Source organism: Colletotrichum navitas (genome assembly GCF_030913465.1).
Source record: "Colletotrichum navitas strain CBS 125086 chromosome Unknown LY79scaffold_1, whole genome shotgun sequence".
Taxonomy (NCBI): Eukaryota; Fungi; Ascomycota; class Sordariomycetes; order Glomerellales; family Glomerellaceae; genus Colletotrichum; species Colletotrichum navitas.
In genome coordinates this window covers 1,537,974-1,560,591 of record NW_026850547.1, presented here as the reverse complement: position 1 = coordinate 1,560,591, position 22,618 = coordinate 1,537,974, and the positions used below count along the sequence as shown (strand labels likewise).

The window sequence follows — 22,618 nt, the reverse complement described above, 5'->3', positions numbered from 1 at the left end:
TGGCAAAAACATGGCGAGGCAGACAAGTCGAGGCACGCCATTGTAGCGCCCCTCTTAGTTTGGTCAGCTGGCTGTTTCGGCCCTCTAGATGATGGAAAGATGGCACAAATCGCGACGTAGACAAATATTAATGAACATTTTCTGAGAACACGGTAGTAAAGAGATGTGCAGAGTTCCCAAGGCCAGGAACATTGATAGCTTGGGCTACGATTCATCAGACTTTAACACATAAGGGTTTCGGCACGACGGGTGAAGTTGATCAGGGACCGGAAACTAAAGGTAGAGGGCCGGTCCACGCCTGGAGACCTCGGCTGAGGCCGCGGAGGGCCCACCCGTGCTGTCGCGCGTTACAAGGTACCTCTCAATTGCATACTGGGAAGCGTGACCCAGTTACTGGCCAAGGTGAACCCCCCGTCCATACCTGTTTCCAGAGCTCCAGCATTTCATCTCTCAGCATTCACTCTTGACGACCCCAAGTCGAAAGACAGCGAGATATCATATCCGCTTTCGTTCATTCTGTCCAATTGACCAGCAACCTGCTACTACTACCCGCGTTCGAACCACTACTGTTGTCCACTCTTGCAGCTGGCGCCGTCACCTTGCTCTCTCCCGCACCCGACCGAACAGACAAGAGCTTCTCCTCCACCAGCCTTCGCCGACATGTCGTGGCGGATCCAGAACCTGCCCGACTCCCAGTCGAACTCTGCGGGTGCGAACAAAAAGTCCAAGTCCAAGTCCAAATCGTCGGACGGGCGGGGCGCGATCAAGAGACTCATCAAGGAGCTGGATGTGTGGCGGGCGGAGCAGAAGGACGAGCGGGGGATCGAGAGGCTGGGTCCCGTCAACGACGAGGACCTTCTCACCTGGGAAGCCGTAATAAACGGACGGGGGATCGGGAACGGATATGATGGTACTTTAACACCCCCCGCCTAACCTTCTTCCCCCCTTTCCCTACTTCACTTCCCCTCTGGCGAGGCCGGTCGCGGCCAGAAGGCATGCGTCGCATCCCTCCCTACCTACGCCGCGAGGTGGAAACGCCCCCTGAGTTACGGTGGCTAACGTATTGCTGTTCTTTCCCTTCCCAAAACAGAAGGCCGCTGGCTCCTCGCCATCCAGATCCCGCAGGACTATCCCCTGCGGCCGCCCACGATACGCTTCGTGACGCCCGTTGTGCACGCCAATATTGCGCTGCAGACGGGCGAGATCTGTCTCGACCTGCTCAAGGACGCCTGGACGCCGGCCTACAGCGTCCTCGAGAGCGTGCGCGCCGTGCGCACGCTGCTGGCGTACCCCGAGACGGACTCGCCTCTCAACGTCGACGTCGCGGCGCTGCTGCGCGGCGGCGACGTGCTCGGCACCCGCGCGCTTGTCGAGTTCTGGTGCCGCGACGACGAGGGGAGGTACGAGGGGCAGTAGTGCACAAGGACGGTTCGTTTGGCGTCTCGACTCCGCCTCCCCTTGCGTCGCGGGGTGATAGTATCCTGCGCAAGGTTATCATCCTAAGAGGCGGGTGCAGGGGGAGCGGGTAGGATTGGATCGGAACACGGGTTCTGAGCGATTACTATCCGGATATGAGGATATCGAGAGGGAGCATATGGATTGGGTTTCGGGAAGCGTGCTAGGGTGTTTATTTATTTTCTTTTCTATATATATATATCTATTTTTTACGGGAGATACATCGTCACTTGTGTTTGGGCGGGAATGGCGGCGCGCGGGTCAAAGGGAATGCGTATAATACGGCGAGCGTCATTCATGAAAACGAAAAGAAACATGGACGGGGCCTTTTTTTTGGCTCTTCCTTTTTTTCTTGTTGGATAACATATGATTTTGGTCTATAACGCCCGGAGCTCTCGACTTGAAGGATAAGAGACTCCTTTTAATGCTGATATGTTGCGCAGTCCCATGATGTTCCTCCTCTCTTACCTATCCCCGCCGCCACCCTTCTTTGGGTCCTTGGCGCTTTTGTATTTACTCTTACATCCCTCGGACGCAACCACCTTCATGTCATGAGGCTGCCTAGCCGCTCAAGTCCAGCCCTTCCGGCTATCCCAATCCCCAGACTCCTGATCCATCGAGAGGGAAAAAAGACGAAAAAAAGAAAAGGAAAAGGGGAAACCCCCCCCCCCAAGTGTGTAGAAGTTTGCTGTGCGTAGATGGGTGGATGGGGTTGTGTGAATATGCTACAAAGAACGCCTGACTCTCACCACCATTGCCCCCTTTCTTCTTTCTCTGTCGCCAATATTTTGAACGCAATTATGTTTTTTTTTGGCAATATATGAAAAAGGGGTATCTGTGCAATGGCTTTGAAAGGCATGTGTTTCTTTCTTATGAGGCTTGCGCGTAAATTTGTAATGCCGCCGCCGGTGTTGTTGGAAGAGGAGTTTCGGCTACCGTCTCACTAGCAAAACCAGTGGTAGACTTGTGTGTTCTGACTGTTGTAGCGCCTCACCATTATTCATTGTAGTGATAGACCTGCACAAATGTGAGATAATGAACCAATTGACGGTGACCAAGGTCTGCTTACTTTGTAGTTTGGGAGCCCGAACGGCTGCCAGCCCAGGCGCTTCGCCATTTTCGCGAAACCCTCCGTCTCAATGAGGTGGTAAAAGGAAAAGGGCGGGAACATGGCGCCGTCGCGGTGGACGTCCGCTTTGACGAGTAACGCAGTGCCGCCAACGCCGTCCAAGGGAATTTCCATCTTCTTGTCGTTTTCATCAGTGCCTAGATACGCCATCAATGCACGGTACGTTGGCATATCCTTGTAACCCTCGAGTAGAATGTCGTCGGGGCCCATTGTCTCGGCCATCTTCTGTGCTATCTCGCTGTCCTGCCAGCTGTTGAAGTCGTATGGTCGCTCCTCCATCTTTTTGGTCTCGGGGTTGAAAAACCGTTGGAAGCAGTTGGGGACAATGACGGCTTTGTCGTGCGATGCCAGATCTTGAATGAGGGACGGCGGCGTTTCGACAATGTCGGCATCAAGCCACAGCACCCAGGATGTCTGGGGTCCTAGGGTGGTGAACAGCAACGAATTGCGGGCCTTGGACATGCTTGCCCGCCTGGCCTTCTGGTTCTCCATCTTGTGCCGCTCGCTCTCATCCTGGGATGCAATGGCCGGCTCGAAGTCTTGCCGTAGTATGACGATGCTCTTGAAGCGGTTCTTGTCTGAGCGTTGAGTCTTGGTGATCTGCTCCTGCAGCGCCGCCGTCGCAGCGTTTCCTTCCTTGGTTTTGGGCAAAATGAAGCCGAGCGAAATAAGGTCGTGGGGGTAACTGAGGCTCAGCAGGTTGTCCCAATACTCCTGGTAGAAACGAGCCATTGGCGTCAAGATCAGAACGGACTCGCGGTTGCCAATGGGATCGGTTGTGATGGTGACATTGTTGAGGTTGTAGTGGACGACCGGCGGTGGCCTTGTGTCGCCCTTTGCCTTCTTTCGATAGGGCGCGGTTGGCGGTGATAGGTGGTGAGAGGCGGTACCAGACGGCTCTGCCGTGATCGACTTGGAGGGCCCGACGAGGAAGACGATGATGAAGATGCACAGCACTGCGCCAAGAAGGAGGGTCACTGGGTTCGCCTTTTTCAAACGAACTGACCCCATGGGGCGAGCCATGGGTGGCAGTCTTACGTGGTGAAGGAAGATGCGATAATCATAAAGGTGGTCGGTCGTGGATAGAGAGGTTGTCGTCGACGGCCTTTGGCTTGGCTTGGCTTCGCGCAGCTGGGTATGTTGTAGCTTTCGGATAAGCGGTTCGTCTTGAGGTTCAGAACAGGCTCAAGAGAGTTGCGCGTTATTTGACTTGCAGAAAATGGCAGCCGCGCAGTGGTCGAAGAAGATGACTCTGGGCATTCCTTCTCGTGTGTCTTTGGCTGAAGGAGTGAGAAATTTGGCCAGATACGAGATTCCCACATTGACGGGCTGATCGATTCAAGGGATGCGCATTGGGGAGGACAGCTCGACACTAAAGTTACAGTTGGTATGACAAAAGGGGCTTAGCGCCTCTCCTTCCCCTCGAGGACTAACTCCGGCCCGGATCCATCCTGCCTCGCATCAACGGACGTAGGGCGCTGAAAGACAGACGAGACACCACCTATAATTTTGCGACCAGCGGAACGGGCGCGCTAAGTAGTGCTGAGACCTTGAATGGCTCAGGAGTCGCTACAGTGGAATGCCGAGGAGACATTAGGCTGCCGGACCCCTGAGACTCGCAGTATGATCCACTGTACCTCTAGTATGGAGAGCTTCTCTCATGGGCGTTCCTGGTAGCCAATTACAGTGAGCCATTTCGAAAAGGTCCCGCTGGGATAGCAAGCTTTCAGCCACCTTAGGTACGATGTACGTATGCTCTCCACGCAGCGCCACACCCCAGTGTCTTTTGGTCGATCTGCGCTCAGTGATACGTCGAGTGCCTGAGTCGCGAACTAGCATTGTTGTCCCATCACATCCTGCAACGAAACTTACGCCCATCGAGACCGAAGGCGAAGAAAGCTTTCGACTGACCGACTCGACAATTGCAGCTGCGCCAATCCTTCCAATACCATCTTCTCAACCAGACGCTCATCATGGCGGACAAATTGGACCGCAGCCTTGACGAGATCCTCGGTGAAAAGGTACGAACACCCGCAGCCTTGGACCGTATGCGACCACGGAGCTTACTCGACGCACCACAGAGGCACGACGGCTCTCGCAACCGCCGTGGAGGCGGCGGAGGTGCTCCTCGTAGACGTGAACGCGAACGTCAGGATTACCATCGCGATGGCGTCATAAAGGTACGGCGCAAGCCCGCAACTGTCCCTATGCTTGATCTCCAGACTTAATCGTCTAGGTTGAAAGATCCTCCCTCACCCTCATCCCGGTCGGCTTCGATTCTCTCGCAGCTGTCGATCCGCGCTGAACGCCCCGTTGAAGACCGGGAGCGGTTCCTATCACTTACAAGGGCCTAGCTAACAGGCGTCGCCATCTTGCGATACAGTCTTTCCGCGACGAACCTAGAAATCTCGACAGGTAAGCCTCAGCAGAAGGAAGAGGACGAAACGCGTCATCAGCTAACACTTGATTAGCGAATGGGTTCACGATCGGTTTGAAGAACATGGTACGATTTGGCTGGTATCAAGACCCCGTGTGACCAGCAGCTAAAGTAAATAGATACCCGTCGCGGCCCAGCCCCGCGACGAAGACGCGACGAACCGGAACAAAGGTAGCCTCACTGTGGACAGCAGTTGTAGAGCTATGCTGACCTCGTATCGCAGAGATTCTAGCAGCGCAAAGATTCGTGTCGAGAACATCCATTACGAACTCACTCCGGAGGATTTGGAGGTACGAGCTGTTAGACATGCGGATAATGGATCCGGGTTGCTAAGATACATACAGGAGCTCTTCAACAGGATCGGACCTGTCGCCAAGCTGGATCTAAAGTATGATCGAGCTGGACGCTCGGAGGGCGTTGCCTTTGTTACAATGGAGTCCCGCGAGGATGCTCTGGAGGCGGTTAAGGAATTTGACGGCGCCAACGCCAACGGTACGTAGTTTGAGCCTCTGTCTGCAAATGCTCCAAGTCTAACACGTCCCAGGCCAACCTATCAGGTTGTCGATTATGCCTGGTGGATCGGGGCCCCGATCTCGAAACCCTTTCGACTCGGCAGTGATGCCGGGCCGTCCCCTGGCTGAACGTATCTCTGCTCCCGGCGGCCGATCCAGATCAATGTCGCCTGGACGCAAATACGACGTCGACGAAGCTGCCAGTAGGGGAATTGACAGATACATACCCGGGGGACGCTCCAGAAACCGCTCGCGCAGCCCCATGCCCCGAAGACGTGGCGGTAACGGTGGTGGCCGTAGGCCTGGCGCTCGCAGGGAAGGGGGAGGCAGAGACGGAGGTAGAGATGGGGGGAGAGATCAAGACGGTGGAAGAGGGGGTCGCTCTGGCAAGGACGGTCGCACTCGAAAAACCCAAGAAGAACTGGATGCCGAGATGGCAGACTACTTTGGTGGAGGAAATTCGGGTGAGACTGCGCCTCAGGCGAACGGCGGCGGTGCCGCTGCCGCCGCTGTACCCGCTACGCACGATGATATCGACATGATCGAGTAAAAGCTGGCTCCGTTTACCTAGTTTATGCTGTGCGCAGTGTTTCGGACTAGTCGCGAGAACAAGATATGTGCTGGAATAAATGCCAGGTCACGGGCATGCGGACAACCATTCGCCCGGAATGCCATCCAACGTGGTTCGTCTACACCGCACCAATATCATCGTGGACCCCTAGCTTAGCTGCTATAGAGGCCAATAATTGCCACTCTGTTCCCCTCGAAGAGCAGGATTGAATCCGGATGGCAATTTGCTGTAGTCAAGGTCAAAGCAAATACCCAGTCAAACGTGGGGACCCTTTTCTTCGGCGTTGCCTCCGTAGTCCCAGTTTCTCGAACGTTTCCTGGAATATCTGTGCAGATGTTACTCATCGGGCTAGGTAAGTCCCACTCTTGCAAGCCCTGTCCCTGGGACGAAAATCACGAATTGGACAAGAGCTATGCCTCGGGCTTGCAGAAATCGGCATTCTTGGGTCCAAACCAAAAACCAAGTTTCCGATTATGGGGACCCTCCGTGCATGTGACTAGCAACTTGGCAACGTTCCCCAAAAACCAAGGAAAATCGCAAGCCCATGTTCCCCGCCAAGCGCACGTCCGGGCTGCAACGTCAGGGTGCATGCACATTCGAGCCTGCCTATGGAGGTTTGGCACATTCGACTGCCTCCGCCTCCTCCCCGGTCCCCCGTCTGCGCCTCTGGTCTTCCTCCTGCCCTCCAGGCCGGTCCCAGCGCTTATTTGCCTCCCTCTTCCCACGGTCATTCCAAACCTTGGAAATCGTTGCAACCATACTGGGGAGCCATCGGTGAATACGGCCAGCGACCACATTTCGCACAAACGGAGACACCGGAGTACCATCGAAACTTGCAACACTAAAACGGACCGACGAAGAGCGAAGCAACAATATGACGGTTGCTGGTATAAGGTCCGACCCAAATCATAGATTTTGGGCACGCAGGCTGCTCATACGCCATTCCTCGAGCGACTGAATCGTAGGAACGACCATCGACACATAAGGACACAACCATCTGCACGAGCGCGACACGAGGGTTTGTTTCAACCTTGAGGCTCTTACATCTTGCTTTCTGGGATCTGCGAGACATACGCAACCGTCTTCGTGCTACTCATCACATCCTGGACCATTTCATCAAACTATTAACGAGCATACACGCCGTCATCTTCAATTACCGGGCCTCTCGAAAGAAAGTTCCATCACTTACACGAGATGGAATCAGCCCAGCACATGGAGGGCCCGTTGCCATTTACCGACAACAATAACACGTCTATCCTGCGCAACTCCCAGCAAGAATCACGTTCGAAGACCAGATCTCAATCCTCTAAGCCGCGAAGAAAACCACGGTCGTCAACGTCGGATACCAAGGGCAAATCTGTGTTGAATGGCTCAGATCGTGAACACGAGAGCGAAGCTGGAGAGGACCCCCGCGACTTCCTACCCAAAAACTCGAACTCAACCCAGTCTGGGCCAAGGCCTGGAAGAAGACGTCCTTCGGCATCTAGAGCCACACCGGCGTCAGTACTGCCTGCGGGTGATGAGCATTTGGTAGACCCGGTGCCTCTCCGCCCGGGGGTCCCGTCACGACGAACGGCGCCGACGAAACTACCACAGCTCGGTGAGAGCACTACGTCCTCGCTTGCATCGGACACCGATACCACAAGTAGTTCTTCGTCATCAAGTTTCCGGCCCTTGAGGCGTCCTCCCGTTCGTAGGCGTACATCCAAAGATCTCTCCCTGAGAGCACCGTTACGCGGGGTACCCGAGGAGGTTGGTAAGCTTCCACCTGGCGGTCCCGATTTCTCTATACCCTTGCCAGAGCGAACCAAGAACCCACGCGACATCGTCCATGATGGCGAGCGAGGCTTCATTGTAGATCTGAAAGTCAACTTGGAGGTGGACATCCAAATCAGGGCAAAGCTCATGGGCGATTTGACGTTGTCAGTGTTGTAACGTGTGCTTTGGATTCATGGGGACCAAATTTAATGGAAACTTATAACATGGCAATATCTGCAATGGCGCATAATGGATGGCGATGTAATATTAGGAGCGAATGGGTTCGCGGCAACAGGCTCGGGTCGGCAGCACGTGGTTCATGACACGGACGGCGTTCAAGGCGGGCTGTTTTTATCACAAAAAGCTCTGTATATTAATAGGAAACGGGTTGCAGGGCGTAAGACCATGTGTTTGTCTATCTTTGCGTTGAACATCTAACTATATTCTCATCGGTTTATCATGGTCCCTTGACGGTCTCACACGCAACATTAATCCGTCTTCTTCTTCTGGATCTCGAATCCTTCAGTCAACGCCGCCGCCACATCCTCCACCGTTGTGCCCCTCTTCCTCTTACCAATCTTCTCCGTTCCAAGCGGAGAGTCTTCTGCCACGGCCTTGTACACCCCTGCCGCACCCATAAACAGCTCGGGCCCGAAGCCGCCCTCCTCAACATGCGTCTTGCTGATCTCCTCCATCTCGCGAACCCATCGGTACGCCTTGGGCGGCATCGACACGATGCCCTTCTCGGCGAGACCAAGGTTGCCTGGCAGACGCACCGAAAGCTCGCTGCGCAGGTGGTCCAGGACGCCCATGCGGTGGGCGCTCGTGAATGCCTGCGTGGCGATGGCGGTGAATCCCTTGGTCATGGAGGCGAAGCACATCTTCAGGCCGCTCGCGGCGCCGACGTCGGGGGAGATGTGGTCCCCGCCGAGCACGGCGCTGAGGCGGGCGCCAAAGGTCTCCGTCTCGCGACCCTCTGCCCCCGGAAGGGAGAGGTCGGCCAGCTTGTGCGGGCCGGACATGGGCATCCCCGGGACGTACCAGCCGGCGTCGCCGTCCTCGCCCGGTGGGGTTGTGGATGAGGAGACGTTGGTGCCGGCGTTGGGGGCGGATTGCGGGCGAGGCGGGGCGCCGATGATGCAGGCATCGACGAAGAGCGCGGGGACGCGGGCGCGGGCGAAGGACGATGCAATAGATTTGCACGTCGAGGGCGCGACGGCGTTCATGTCGACGAAGTAGAGAGGCGCATCGCGCGAGACGCCGGCGAGGGCGTCGATGATGCGATCCGCCGTCGCCTCGGCGTCCCGGGGAGGGACGACGGAGAGCACAACGGCACACTGGGACGCGAGGTCCAGGTCCGAGTCCAAGAGTTCAACGTTGGCGTCGCGGGCGCGTTGGACGGTGTCTTCGCTGCGGGGCGAGGTAAGCATGAGTGAGGCCACAGCGGAGGGCGAAGGAGGGCGGTTGGTTACCTGCGGCCTTTGACGTTGGTTGCGACCCGGAAGCCTTTGGCAACGAGAAGCTTGGCGATACCAACGCCCATGTCGCCGATCGAGATGACCCCGACCTTGGAGGGCGTCACGTTGCTTGTTGTGGACATGTTCTCTCTGTGGGGTTATAGATATTTCAAGTTTCACGGCTGCTTATGTGTGCCTTGAATTATTACTTTAGATCAGGTTTGTGGAGGTTAAAGAAAGTTGCACGCGGGGGAAAGCATCCACTTGGATCATCCAGTGAATGCAGGTCGTGTCGCGGGTTACAGCACTGCGTCAGTCCTGTAGGTGTTGTCGCGCATAGTCAATCCAAACCACACATAACCTGCGGACGCACAGCCGGCCACCGCCCAGGTGTATCCCTAACCGCGAGAAGTAAGGAAACACATAATCAGGCCCATTGAATGATGACCAATCGCACCGTCTCTATTGTTACGTGTATTTATACACCGGCTTGGGGCCCTTTGCACGGATAGTTATAGAGTCGTTCCTCTTTCAAGGGTTTCCCAGCTTTAAGCATCCCACCCACGATCCCGGCACGTCAAGTTTCGACTCACTGACGAGCCCTGAAGTCTCACATTTGACGAAGAGCCCATGGTTCGAGACCGCGCCGAAGTGTTCGGGGATGGCCTTCCACTCCGGAGGGCCGTCAGTCCGCGGTGGTTCCTCCGACGTTGCGCTTTCTGATGCTCCCAGAGCAATTTCCATAGTCGCGCCGCGCGGTCTCGGAGGATTCGGTCGGGCGCTCATTGGGGGTGAAACAAAGTATTGAATCCAGGATCCCGGGGAAACCACGCCTTGCTGATCACCCCCGTCGTGTTGGCTTTCAAAGGAGCGAATGAAGCTCTCCAAGTCTTTTTCCTCAGACGATGAAGAGTAGGTGGTTTCGGGGTCCAGCGAAAGGAGGCCTTGCTTCTTTCCCCACCCCCCTCCTCCGCTCACTTCGCAATTGTTAGTATTGTGAGGATGGATGCAGAACAGGGTCGATGTCGAACTTACGGATCCTGTAGACCCTACTGCCATTTCGCAAGAGCTGATGGACCAAATCTTTGAAGGCCAGAGCCTCGAACCATTCATCATACGCGGTTTGAATTCGATTCAAGTCCCCCGTCCACTCCCGCAAAAGCTCCAAGTTTGCTTTTTGAAAAGGGCCATCTGGCACAACGATAGCCCAGACTCCTACGGGGCCCGGTGGGAACTCGTGCCCTTCTTTCGTACGTCTGGCGTAGAGCTCATTAACGGCTGTCTCGAGCTCTGCCGAAGCCGGCATTGTCTGGCCTTGCACACTGATCTGACTAACAATGTTACCCAGGCCTGCGACAATTTCGCGAGGGACAGTGATCGGGACTATTGGGGAATCAACAGAGATATCTGAAGCGCTTTTCGGAAGCCAATAGGCGACCTCCTGGGACTGCTTTTCTTTGATCTGAAGCAGCTCCGGCATGGCCCTGTTTGATGGTCGACGCCAGCGGCTCGCCAACAATGTGGACTGAAGACCGTTTTGGAAAATGGTGTTGGCAAGAGGCAGCGTACAGTCGAGCTTGTCCAGAGTGCGCCGGCGCCCAAACTGGAACTTGATGGCCGCCTGCAGCTTTGGTTCGCGCAAAGGTTTGGGTTGACCGTCGTCCTGCCACAAATTCGGCATCATACGCTTCATGGGACCGTAAAAAAAGGAAAATCCATGTGGCGTATCGCCCATTCCGTGAAGAGGGTGCAGACCGTCGACGGCGGCGGCGAGGACGTTGAATTCCGGGTGAGGCATATCCTTCTTCTTTTTTGGGCGGCGCCCATGGAAAGGGTTTACCAATGCCGCCATGAATTCATTGTCCTGCAGCCAGGAAGCGTATTGCCGGGAAGCAAGCACGACCAGTGCATCCTGAAGTTCAAGGGGGCCGCGTCGAAGACCATGAAAGGTTTTATGTACGACATCAATAAGCCCATACTATGAGTGGGATGGTCAGCAAAAACCCTTGCTTGTATCTGGGCAGACGTATAGCTCCAATCACCTTGTGACTTCTCTCGTTGCCGTGGATAGAGAAGATAGCGTGACCCCGGTGTGATTTTGGAGCGATCAGTTTGGCATATCCCGGGACGTGCACCATCGCGCCGCCACTTTCAAGCTTGTCCGGGGGTTTCACCTGATTGAACGAGATAGAAAAAATGAAGAAACATCCAGCACTAGGATATGCTGAAGGGTTATAATCTCATCGAAGAGAGCGAAGAGAGAAGGCTTGCAACAGCTGAGTGGTGAAGAGCAACGCGGTTCTCTGGGACTGAACCAACAATGAGTAAATCAATAACTTCAACTTCTGGTTGGAGAATGTGGTTGAAGCTGGCTACCGATGGGTCAATCAATCTCCTGGAACCTGCCTGAGGTCGGCATAATTCTAGGGAAGACATAGGTAGCTGCAACGTCTTATCGATAATCGATAAAGCATGTCATTGATATCCCCGGCCTGTGGCTGTGCCGCAACAGCGTGGGTAGGTCCGGTCCGCGTCCCTGGGCTAGGTGACTCAGGCCCAATTTTTTCTTAGCTGCATACCCCTCCAAAGCGCTCCTCCTTGACACCCAATCCTGTGAGTCAAATTCAGAGAAGTGCTGCAACCAGACCGCCGAGTCATATCGGCGTGCCCCTCATCAGAGACCTTTTGGAGATTTTTTTGTACGTATTTAGACATCAGTCGAAGCCCACCTCTCCGGGCTTCTTCGCCAAAGTACCCACCACGTCCAAATCAATATTTCTTCGAGCACTCCGTGTGCGCCCTCCATCACTCAGTCCACGTCCACGACCACCTCTACAACCGTTTCTACAGACACGTGCCACCATGGCTACCGACAGCGGACGCGGAAACCCCAGTGCGCTATCCCTCCACCCACCCCCACCATCCTCACGATGCCTCCTTGGCCAGCCCTGATTGTGCCATCCTGACATTGAACTGACCATGTGCCTCTTATTCCAGTTGGCGCCGCTGAGGGCCTCAAGGAGGGAGCGCCTCCTGCTGTCTCGGCCGAAACTAAGGCCCAGGTTTCATCGACGTCCGCCACCCATGCCGCCGGCCAGGATGCTGGTGCCGCCGCCGGCGCACCCCCGAAGGTGAAGACCGAGAAGGAACTGGAGAAGGAGCGCAAGAAGGCCGAGAAGGACGCCAAATTCAAGCAGAAGATGGCCGAAAAGGCCGCAAAGGCTGCCGCCGCACCCGCCACGTCCAAGAACAAGGAGAAGAAGGCCAAGGCCGAGAAGAAGGAGGAAGAGGCCATCCCCGAATACGTTGAAGATACCCCTGTAGGAGAGAAGAAGCGCCTCAAGTCTCTCGAGGACCCTCACTTCAAGGCCTACCACCCCGAAGCCGTCGAGAGCGCCTGGTACGACTGGTGGGAGAAGGAGGGTTTCTTCAGTATGCGGCACGTGCCCCCCTTATTAGAGCTTTCGAGCTGACACTTTACCTACAGAACCCGAGTTCACCGCCGATGGCAAGGTCAAGCCTGCGGGCAAGTTCGTGATTGCCCACCCCCCGCCCAACGTCACCGGTTCTCTGCATCTGGGCCACGCCCTTGGTGACTCCCTACAGGATATCATGATTCGATGGAACCGCATGTTAGGCAAAACGACCTTGTGGATTCCCGGTTGCGATCACGCCGGTATCTCGACCCAGAGTGTGGTCGAGAACATGCTCTGGAGGAGAGAAGGCAAGACCCGTCACGACTTGGGTCGTGAGGACTTCGTCGAAAAGGTATGGGCCTGGAAAGGCGAGTACCACGACAAGATCAACGCCGCTCTCCGCAAGATGGGAGGAAGTTTCGACTGGAGCCGCGAGGCTTTCACGATGGACGCGAACCTGTCTGCCGCCGTGGCTGAAACCTTTGTCAGACTCTTCGAGGAGGGTACCATCTACCGTGCCAACAGACTCGTCAATTGGTCTTCCCGACTTACTACTGCTCTCTCGAACCTCGAGGTTGTCAACAAGGAATTGTCTGGCCGCACATTGCTGGAGGTTCCAGGATACGAAAAGAAGATCGAGTTTGGTGTCCTGATTCACTTCAAGTACCCGCTCGAGGGTTCCGACGAGACCATTGAGGTCGCTACCACCCGTATTGAGACGATGCTCGGTGATACTGGTATTGCCGTCCACCCCGAGGATCCCAGATATTCACACCTCATTGGCAAGAAAGCCAAGCACCCAATCATCGAGGGCCGCCTGCTGCCCATCGTCGCCGACACCTATGTCGACAAGGAATTCGGTACTGGTGCTGTCAAGCTGACCCCTGCGCACGACCCCAACGATTTCAACCTCGGCCAGAAGCACAAGCTTGAGTTCATCAACATCCTCACCGACGACGGCAACATCAATGAGAACGGTGGCAAGTACAAGGGCCAAAAGAGATTCGAGTGAGTGATTGCCGGCGTTGCGGTCAGAATTGCGTAGACTGACCCATTTTCTAGCGTCCGATACGCTATCCAGGAGGAACTGAAGCAGCTCGGCCTTTACGTTGACAAGAAGGACAATGCCATGACCATCCCTCTTTGCGAACGCTCCAAGGATGTCGGTGCCCCTTTTCAAATGACAAAATGAGTGGTTACTGACAAAATGCAGGTCATTGAGCCTCTCCTCAAGCCCCAGTGGTACATGAGCATGCGCAGCATGGCTGATGATGCTGTTGCTGCCGTTAAGGACGGCAGGATTAAGATTCGCCCCGAGTCTTCCGAGCGCAGCTTCTATGCTTGGATGTCCAACATCAACGATTGGTGTATTTCTCGTCAGCTCTGGTGGGGTCACCGTTGTCCCGTCTACCTGGCCAAGGTTGAGGGTGAAAAGTCGGATTCCTTGGACAACAAGCAGTGGTTCGCTGGCAAGACTCGCGAAGAGGCCGAGGCCAAGGCCAAGGCTGCCCTTCCGGGCAAGAAGTTCACCCTCGAGCAGGACGAGGATGTTCTCGACACGTGGTTTTCCTCTGGTCTGTGGCCCTTCTCGACCCTGGGTTGGCCCAATAAGACCCAGGATCTGGAGGAGCTCTACCCCACTTCGGTTCTCGAGACTGGCTGGGACATCTTGTTCTTCTGGATCGCCAGAATGGTGATGCTCGGTATCAAGCTTACCGGCCAGGTCCCCTTCACCGAGGTGTACTGCCACAGCCTCGTCCGTGACTCCGAGGGTCGCAAGATGAGTAAGAGCTTGGGCAATGTCATTGATCCATTGGATGCCATTGCCGGCATCAAGCTGGAAGACCTCCATGCAAAGCTTCGCGTGGGCAACCTTCACCCGAGTGAGGTCGCCAAGGCCGAGAAGTACCAGAAGTCGGCCTTCCCCGATGGCCTCCCTCGCAACGGTGCTGACAGTCTGCGCTTCACCATGGCTGCTCTTACCTCGACAAGCGGGGACGTCAACTTTGATGTGAAGGTCATGACTGGCTGGAGAAAGTTCTGCAACAAGATTTGGCAAGCGTCCAAGTACGTCCTTGGCAAGCTGCCCCCGGACTTTGTTCCCGCCAAGGAGCCTGCTGTCGGTATCACACTCGCCGAGCGCTGGATCCTTCACAAGCTCAACACGGCCGCAAAGGAGATAAACGCCGCCCTGGCCGATCGTGACTTCCAGCATGCTACTGGTATTGTGTACCAGTACATCCTCAACTTCTTGTGCGATGTCTACATCGAAAACAGCAAGTCAATCATTCAGGACGGCACACCGGAGGAGGCCGCTAGCGCCATCCAGACTCTCTACACCGCCCTCGAGGGTGCGCTGACCATGATCCACCCCTTCACACCCTTCATCACGGAGGAGCTGTGGCAACGTCTGCCCCGCCGCCCCGACGACAAGACCAAGTCCATCATGGTCGCCAGCTACCCCGTCTACGATGCCAAGTTCGACGACCCCAAGTCCGAGGCCGCCTATGAGCTTGTCCTGGGATGCTCCCGAGGTGCCAGGTCGCTCATGAGCGAGTACGCCCAGAAGGAGGAAAGCAGAAGTAAGTCGACCTTGCCAGTTTCATCGCTTATGTCTTATTCACTAACGCAACCCCAGTTATCATCCAGGCTCATGACGCCACTTCCCTCCAGACAATCAACGAGCAGGTTGCCTCTATCAAGTCTCTCAGCGGCAAGGGCGTCACGGGTATTGACATCATCGATGCCGATGCCGCGCGTCCGGCCGGTTGCGTCGCCTTCCCTGTGGCGTCCTCTGCCTCCGTCTACCTGCACGTCAAGGGCCGCGTCGACCTCGACGCGGAAATCGAGAAGGCGAAGAAGAAGCTTGACAAGGCTCGCTCCAACATTGACAAGCAGCACAAGGTGCTCAACGACCCCATCTACAAGGAGAAGGTTGCCGAGGCCGTGCAGAAGCAGGACCAGCAGAAGCTGATTGATCTCGAGTCTGAGGCCAGGGGTTTCGAGGGTACGATTAAGCAGTTCGAGCAGCTCAAGCTCGAGTAAGACAAGTCGAAATGGAGAAAAAGCAAGGGTCCATCTTTGCTATCGGGGTGCAGGAGGTATGGCATCATCCTGTAGAAAAAGATAGATATGCTTGTCGCAAGTATCTTGTCTAGGCCAGAGCCAAGAGAAGAATAAAAAAGAAGTACAATGTGACGTTCAGATATCGTATGTTACGAGTATTAGCAAAAGTCTTTTTCTTGTATGTGATACATCTCGCGCGGAGACCCTTCGGTGTACATTATGCAAGGTACACTCAGTGCTGCGACCTAACGCACACCTGGCTGAAGCTAAGGACCTGCCTGTACCCATCTGTGCGTCAAGCTGCGGCTTCGGACGGCCAGCAGACTCACCGAACCAAGCCACGGTCAGGTCGCAATAGCGATGGAGCAGCATGCAGCACGACATCCCCCCCTTACTGCTTCTTCTTATGCGACGCAGATCCCTTGCTGCTCTTCTCCTCCTCGAGCTTGACGATGTCCTCGCGATCCTTGCGCTCGGCATACCACTGGCCGGCCTGCAACACCAAGACGCCGACGAGGACGAGGGCGAGGATGGTGTTGCTCGCCGCCAGGACCTTCAGGCTGTCCTCCTTGCCGAGGATGATCTCGCCCTCGACGCGCGGGTCCTTGACCTCGCCGGTGAAGTCGGGGTCGTCCCAGATGCCGGCGGAGACGGAGCGCAGGCCCTTGACGATGTTGGTTATGTAGACGCCGACACCGATGAGGTACAGGACGAGGGAGGCGCCGTCAAAGAGGACGTTGGCCTCGGAGGGGCGGAACAGCTTGATGAAGAAGCCGAGGAAGCCGGTGAAGACGATGATGTTGAGGAGGCGGCCGATCAGGGGCGGGGACTGGTGCATGAACTTGAGGTGGGTCTCGAGGTGCTCGAGGAAGGTGTCCGGGACGGGCGCCGAGGTCCAGAGAAGGGGGAAGTCGTAGGGGAAGGAGGCGAAGAGGATGCCGAGGAAGAAGCAGGTCGCTGTGGGGTGAGGGTTCTCGTTAGCATCCTTGCGGGGTTGGGATCACGACTGAACAGGGGAGGGTGGAAAGAGGGGAACGTACGCCCGATGATCATGAACGTCGCGAACGACGTCGAGCCGCGATAGTTGTGGGATTGCGTGGTCTTGGACCGATCCACCCAGCCGGACATGTTGGGCGATGTCGTTCGGTTGCTTCTTGGAGTGGGGGAAAAGAGGGAGCAGAATGCGCGCAACAGTGTCGCTGGCACACCTTCGAGTATCGTCGGGTGTCCTCTGCAAGGGAGGTTGTGGTGTACGTCGCAATGATTATCAGGCGACGGCGCGCGGAGGGACACTGGCTGTGGTGGTGGTTGTGTAGATGGTGGCGGCGGCAGCGGCGGGCTGGTCGGACGGAGGGGTAAAACAAAATAAAGAAAGCTCAAGTTTGCCCAGGTATTCAATGCAGCCTTTCACATAAAGAAGACGCGGGAGGCTGGTTCTGGCGTGTGGTATGTGCGCTCGTTCGAGTGAGCCGGTGCAGTTGGTGGTTGTGCGTAGGTCCTTGGGTTTTTTGCTTACGTGGTGGATATAACCCGACTTGGCGGCGAGCCCGCATCCATCGTAAACTTTTTTTTTTCTTTTCCTGCGGAGTGGATAAGATTGCGACTGATAACAATGCTACCATGTTGACTTGCGCCCCGTCTGGTTGGAATTCCTAATGCGGCTTTCGCCGGGGAAACTCACGTCGTGGTGCGGCCATACCAAAGCAAGGTATAAACGTCGGCGCCGTTCTTACGATGACGATCCAACATTGCCGCCAAACCGAGCCTCAGGAAACACTCGAGACACGTTGACGCGCATTTTGCCAATATGGGCACCGCTTGCCTGGCACTCCGGCCCAGTTACGACATCGTCCCGCCCGGAGACCAAGTACCTCTCCTCGGGGGTGTCATCGTGGCGATGGAGCCGGCGGCGGCGTCTTCGAAGAGGGAGTTGGCGCCGCGGGCCTTTTCTTGAACACTGCCTCGCGGGGTATGAAGGTTGGCACGTTATACGCATGGCGCCGATTGCACCATGGACTACGCGAGCACAGCAGACTGGCCCAACACAAAGTGAGCACATGCGAGACGAATCGGTTGTTTGGAAAGCCGGCATCGGCTTTCTAAGCTTTTCTCCACATCAAGCTGCCCTCGATGACACGCCGAGGAGCTCGCAGGATAAGCCGATGCTGTCGAGCCATAATCACAAACCGGGCCTGCATGCGTTAGGAGTTCTCGAAGCATAGCATGAAGCCCTTCTGGACCTGGAATCGTGACAGCCATTGCTTCACGCCACTTCTGTGGTTCACGATATCCGTCCCCAGTGATGCAGCAGTTCCCGTAACTCGCATCAGATATTTATTTCGAAGGCCCAAGGCCGAAGTCTCACTGAGACCGACTGACGCATGGGTGGTCGATATACACTCCCACTTGCGTTCACGAAACCATGGAATCAATAGGTGGAGGGCCGCATATTGTCCAAAGCCCCGAAGCCGAGGCGTTCCGACGAGCTGCTGGGGGCGAGGATGAGCGATATCGCTCCATAGGAAACTACTGAAGAGACAGGTATATAGTGATTGTCAGGCTAGTGCTCCTCGCGACGGATATTACCCGACATTATTCGATATCACCTTGGAAACGGTATAGATTTTTGTGGAACCATATATGTACGGGCTCCTGATGGGATGGACGGGCTGCTCAGAATATGGCATCTTTGGGACATGCGCCATTGCAGACTCGATTGCCGACGTTCAACTTCGTCAACTTCATTACACCCCGCTCACAAAAACGTCATATACAAGCTAGGGCATTATCCATTATACACGAGGACGAGGTAGCTTCTTCTCCCCTGGCTCGATCTCTGGACTCCAAGAGCCCTCGGCTTTAGCAGACCAGCCGCTAGCCGGAGCCACTGTCGACCGAGTCTCATTTCTCCTCCGCATCCGGGCTTCTTCTGATGGGGCCCGGTCGCGAAGACCCATTGACCCTCCCCCAAGCTCCGTTGGTGAGAGACGGCTGAGATCGTCCGTCGCTGGGAGGTATTCACGACCGACCACGGCAGATCCTCAAAAGACACTGCCGGGCTTCGAGAAAGCCCACCGGGTTGAGCAGGACTTCCTCCACCCGCAACAGCCCCCACGGGCTGTGACGTCTTGGGCGGCGAGTTCACTAGGCAAGACGAAGGCCTCGCTGCGTGCGGACTTCTCCTGGTGCCGGGCCTAGTTCTCCGCTGGGAGACGGGCGGAGACGGCTAATCATCGTTGCGAACCCAGCGCGAGAAGCAGAGGTTACGGGTTAGACGGACGGAAACCGTTCTAACTATTGGAGGCCCACGCGTTCTAAGATAGGGGGGTGGGGGGGGGCCACGTGTTTGACATCCCTCATCTCGTCGGGGGGCAGCCTAGCGGTATTGGCCAAGATTATGGAAAGTGAAGCATCGGTCGAGGACCTAGGCGACGGGGCGGAGCCGGCGGCGTGCATTCGTGAGATGCCTGCCCGGTTGTGCTGTGCCAGCAGGTCGGTATCTCGCACCTCTTTTATGTACACAGCAGAACAGCCCGTTTCTGCGTAAGCCTGCCGTAACCGAAAGCAGGCCAACTCGCAGAGAGCAATCGCGCCCCCTCCCCTCCCCCGGAGATCATCGTGGGCCCCCCCCGGGAATGATCCAGAAGTCTCTTCGAAACATTCTGGCTCATTTTCCCCGAGATAACGATCCGGAAATTGCGACCGGGGCCATATCATTCGACCCGTTGTTTGTTTGTCAGCCAAACTTAGTTCGTTGCGCACGGTTGGCTGAGCTAGCATGGGCGCCGGATGACAGGCAGCGAGATTTACGGGCGGGTTGGGTTCCATTATCATCAAAGTCGAGCCGAAAGTATGTTTTTATATTGTATATGTTCGCGACCTATAGGCATCCATGTCGGGCCGATCTGACTACATATTACGGTTCTCTCCACATCCACCGGATATTGGGCCTAGACGAGGAATCGACCTTCGAGCCTGTCAATGCCTGACACCACATCTTCCGTCCATACCTGACTGTGGACGCCCCCAGCAACCTTCGTCTCACTGAGACAACTAAGTGACGAACAAAAAGAATAAACAAAAAAAAGAAAGAAAAAAAAAGAACCCCCCCAATTGAGAAAAGAAGGCGTCTTGTTCAGCTAGATGGATCCTAACGGAACTTTTCTGGCTGCAGTTCCACCCACAGCGTTGCAGATGAAAAAGACAAGCCGCCATATGGGTAGACAAATGAATGAAAAAGAAGTTAATGCAAAAAGGTTTCGCTACGATAACAATGCCGAACTCATCAGAGATTCAGTGGAAGTATCGATGCCGAATAGCAACGACAGCAAGTCTTCAACGTAACAGCTGTCGGGAAAAGAACCACCGTCGTCGCCTCGTGAGTGGGAGATCATCTCCCGGGGTATAATGACAAATTTTAAAAAAAGAAAACAGCGCGTCGTAGTGTAGCGAACCATGTCAAATTCGTACCGCCGTGTTGGAAGTCTTCTTGCTCAACGTCATCTGGCTCAGAGACAAGGTCCTGGCTGCCTTCTTGCGTTGAGGATCTTCGATTTCGTCGCGTAATTCTTCTCCAAACGCGCCGTAACCGTACGGGTACTCTTCCTTTGGCGTCGCAAAAGTTTCCGAATACGAGTCATCGTCTCCAAGACCAGTCCCAACGCCCGAGTCTTCGGCCAAGAACCGTTGATTCCTGGAAAAGGCGTCGTCGTCGGACGAGTCGCGGTCGAATGCCGAAACGCTGCCAAAAGACTTGGCCGTTGGTGGCGGCTCCATCTGCAAGGAGATGCGACCATGGCCGCCGGGCCCTGAATACATGTTCACGCGCCTTGTTAACTTCTTTACTTGAGACTCGAGGGCTTGCCTGGAGGCTCTTTCCGTCTCTAAAAGTGCGAGAAGCGTCGTGTAATGATCTGCCGTGAACGTTCCTATCGTTCTGCTCGTCTCAAGATGCGATATCGCAGGCAAGCTGGTTACGCCTCGGAGAGTGGAGTTCGACATCGGTCTGTTAGAGTGCGCAGAGCTGCTGTATGAGGACGCATATGCATCCTGACGCAACACCTGTTGAAGCACCGGGTTGACTGCCGTAGTCGTCGTCTGAGAGGACGGATTGGAATCTGGGATAGAGGGTGCAGGACGGCGTGGTGGGTTGGCGTGCGTCTGGAAACCAGGAACCGAATTGCAGAGTTGCGTTACAACATCTTCCATGCGGTGCATCCTCTCTTCGAGCGCATCTATACGTGTTTCGATACTGGCTGCCTGTGTGATCTTCATGCCAGCCATGACATTCATGTGAGTCAGGTTGCCAAAGGAGAATGGCTGAGGCGGCGTGTGCACCGTCTGTTGTCCTTGCTCCACTGGCGAATCCGGCATGCCCTCGGAGCCCACGCCTGCGAATTGATGTTCGTGGTCCGGAGGGTTAGATGATGTCGGAGATGCAATGAAAGTAGGCACGTAACTTTCTCTCCAGTATCGGATCTCGTCGCTTCTGCGTCGGAGATCAGCGCGAATCTCATTGCTCTGGAGACCACTGAGGCTCCTGGACCGTCGCTTTTGGCCTATATCACTGGTGATTGCTCGCCCAATTGCCTCGGGATCGTCGTTATCGGCAAAAAGGCGACTCCCGCGCACGTGAGTGCTTGCTGGACGGGGCGAAAGACCTGCAAATTCACCTTCACGACCTCTGAACGGCGCCGAGTATATCTGGCTAGCGGTAGCGGTCGCAGCCCTCCTATGGCCCAGCACAGATAGATCAACGTTGATCGAATTGCGCGCGCTTTCAATGGCAGTGATATCATGAAGCCCAATAGAGTGAGACCTTAATGCTCTGTCGTACTCGGTGACCGGCAAAGATACCGATCGCTTTGGTTCGGCTTCGGTGACTCGGCTTAACGCGGAAAGGTCCTGCTGATTTCCCGTCAGTGTCCAGATCCAGATTTTTTATTTAAAAAAAAAAAACAAACAGGAAAGGTCAGGGTGCAGCCGGTGCCGAAACTTACACTCTTGTGTTGGTTCGACGCGTTGTAAGTCGATATGCGTTGCGAGTCGGTTGAACCTCGACTTCCCGTCTTCTTCTTGCGGCCAAAAAGTTTCCCAAGCGCACCGCGCAAAGTCGACTTTTTGCGCTGGGGCCGGTCGCGACTCTCGCCAGTTTGTTCGGATGATGCGCTCACGGCAGAGTAGCGCAGATTGGTGGAGATATTTGTTCTCCTCTGCGACTGCGGCGAGTTGCCATGTGTGGTAGATGCAGGAGGGGATGCAGAGCGAGAGCGGGCTGATCTTGCAGGAGCAACTACCGAGTCCGTCCGCGGGGCGGGTGTCACTTCAGGATGGACGACTGAGACAATCGAACCGGCCCTGGGTTCGGCCTGCGGAGGAAGCAACTGCTGTTCCTTCATGTCGGCGGCGGCGGCCAAAGGCGTTGCGATACCGGTGCCGGGGTTGCGCATGGGGAACTCGTCGTCGGAGGGGGTAGGAATGGGAATCGGGCCTGATATCTTGCCTCGAATTGACTGACCCGTCTGGGATCGAGGCAGTACGCCTGGCGCAGAAGATTGGTTTGGCGACTTGAAAAGGCCCATGGCAGTTCTGACCAAGTTGTTTACAGCTCGCGGGGCTCAAGACTAGAGCGAGAGTAAACGAGGGTAGAGGATGAGGAGCGATGTATATGCAAGTCGACCAGTGTAAGCCATGGAGTAAGTGCCGTTCGTGGGAAATGATTAGGAGGGGCAGGGACAATGCTGGTTAAGTGAGGCCCGAAATGATGGCGGGCGATATCCGGTGCCGTGCGGCAACGGGTTTGCTTGGAACCGATATG

The 22,618-nt window shown here is 55.6% G+C and overlaps 12 protein-coding genes across 12 annotated transcripts; 6 read left to right on the top strand and 6 right to left on the bottom strand.

Annotated features, from left to right (window-relative positions):
* Positions 1-660: 660 nt before the first annotated feature.
* LY79DRAFT_504028 (ubiquitin-conjugating enzyme) lies at positions 661-1,416 on the top strand (the record flags this gene model as incomplete). Its single annotated transcript, XM_060553468.1, has 2 exons — positions 661-910; positions 1,091-1,416. The coding sequence occupies 2 exons, from the start codon at positions 661-663 to the stop codon at positions 1,414-1,416; spliced, it is 576 nt and encodes a 191-aa protein (XP_060420916.1).
* Positions 1,417-2,451: 1,035 nt separating this feature from the next.
* Positions 2,452-3,607, bottom strand: LY79DRAFT_664705 (Anp1-domain-containing protein; the record flags this gene model as incomplete). The annotated part of the gene is made up of 2 exons (XM_060562943.1): positions 2,452-2,472; positions 2,525-3,607. The coding sequence occupies 2 exons, from the start codon at positions 3,605-3,607 to the stop codon at positions 2,452-2,454; spliced, it is 1,104 nt and encodes a 367-aa protein (XP_060420915.1).
* A 797-nt stretch (positions 3,608-4,404) lies between these two features.
* LY79DRAFT_533489 (uncharacterized protein) lies at positions 4,405-6,491 on the top strand. Its single transcript, XM_060556367.1, has 8 exons — positions 4,405-4,605; positions 4,666-4,764; positions 4,968-4,999; positions 5,056-5,087; positions 5,141-5,192; positions 5,245-5,311; positions 5,366-5,513; positions 5,566-6,491. The coding sequence occupies exons 1-8, from the start codon at positions 4,558-4,560 to the stop codon at positions 6,081-6,083; spliced, it is 996 nt and encodes a 331-aa protein (XP_060420914.1). The 5' UTR covers positions 4,405-4,557; the 3' UTR covers positions 6,084-6,491.
* Positions 6,492-6,520: 29 nt separating this feature from the next.
* On the top strand, positions 6,521-7,157 carry LY79DRAFT_18408 (uncharacterized protein). Its single transcript, XM_060551335.1, has one exon. It carries the CDS (start codon positions 6,693-6,695, stop codon positions 7,014-7,016), a length of 324 nt encoding a protein of 107 aa, XP_060420913.1. The 5' UTR covers positions 6,521-6,692; the 3' UTR covers positions 7,017-7,157.
* Positions 7,115-8,194, top strand: LY79DRAFT_18381 (uncharacterized protein). The gene has a single exon (XM_060551329.1). The coding sequence runs from the start codon at positions 7,299-7,301 to the stop codon at positions 8,037-8,039; it is 741 nt and encodes a 246-aa protein (XP_060420912.1). The 5' UTR covers positions 7,115-7,298; the 3' UTR covers positions 8,040-8,194.
* Positions 8,195-8,350: 156 nt separating this feature from the next.
* Positions 8,351-9,462, bottom strand: LY79DRAFT_664703 (6-phosphogluconate dehydrogenase; the record flags this gene model as incomplete). Its single annotated transcript, XM_060562942.1, has 2 exons — positions 8,351-9,272; positions 9,335-9,462. The coding sequence occupies 2 exons, from the start codon at positions 9,460-9,462 to the stop codon at positions 8,351-8,353; spliced, it is 1,050 nt and encodes a 349-aa protein (XP_060420911.1).
* A 388-nt stretch (positions 9,463-9,850) lies between these two features.
* On the bottom strand, positions 9,851-11,457 carry LY79DRAFT_503681 (uncharacterized protein; the record flags this gene model as incomplete). Its single annotated transcript, XM_060553426.1, has 3 exons — positions 9,851-10,296; positions 10,355-11,297; positions 11,362-11,457. The coding sequence occupies 3 exons, from the start codon at positions 11,455-11,457 to the stop codon at positions 9,851-9,853; spliced, it is 1,485 nt and encodes a 494-aa protein (XP_060420910.1).
* A 724-nt stretch (positions 11,458-12,181) lies between these two features.
* Positions 12,182-15,780, top strand: LY79DRAFT_503867 (valyl-tRNA synthetase; the record flags this gene model as incomplete). The annotated part of the gene is made up of 6 exons (XM_060553446.1): positions 12,182-12,212; positions 12,317-12,751; positions 12,807-13,743; positions 13,798-13,897; positions 13,949-15,317; positions 15,374-15,780. The coding sequence occupies 6 exons, from the start codon at positions 12,182-12,184 to the stop codon at positions 15,778-15,780; spliced, it is 3,279 nt and encodes a 1,092-aa protein (XP_060420909.1).
* Positions 15,781-15,940: 160 nt separating this feature from the next.
* Positions 15,941-17,318, bottom strand: LY79DRAFT_18278 (ER membrane protein SH3). The gene is made up of 2 exons (XM_060551320.1): positions 16,842-17,318; positions 15,941-16,758 (listed from the first exon to the last, which is right to left on the bottom strand). The coding sequence occupies exons 1-2, from the start codon at positions 16,927-16,929 to the stop codon at positions 16,193-16,195; spliced, it is 654 nt and encodes a 217-aa protein (XP_060420908.1). The 5' UTR covers positions 16,930-17,318; the 3' UTR covers positions 15,941-16,192.
* Positions 17,309-18,308, top strand: LY79DRAFT_18084 (uncharacterized protein). The gene has a single exon (XM_060551303.1). It carries the CDS (start codon positions 17,457-17,459, stop codon positions 18,021-18,023), a length of 567 nt encoding a protein of 188 aa, XP_060420907.1. The 5' UTR covers positions 17,309-17,456; the 3' UTR covers positions 18,024-18,308.
* Positions 18,309-18,926: 618 nt separating this feature from the next.
* On the bottom strand, positions 18,927-19,744 carry LY79DRAFT_18082 (uncharacterized protein). The gene has a single exon (XM_060551302.1). It carries the CDS (start codon positions 19,633-19,635, stop codon positions 19,096-19,098), a length of 540 nt encoding a protein of 179 aa, XP_060420906.1. The 5' UTR covers positions 19,636-19,744; the 3' UTR covers positions 18,927-19,095.
* Positions 19,745-20,259: 515 nt separating this feature from the next.
* LY79DRAFT_664699 (uncharacterized protein) lies at positions 20,260-22,382 on the bottom strand (the record flags this gene model as incomplete). Its single annotated transcript, XM_060562941.1, has 2 exons — positions 20,260-21,708; positions 21,801-22,382. The coding sequence occupies 2 exons, from the start codon at positions 22,380-22,382 to the stop codon at positions 20,260-20,262; spliced, it is 2,031 nt and encodes a 676-aa protein (XP_060420905.1).
* Positions 22,383-22,618: the final 236 nt, after the last annotated feature.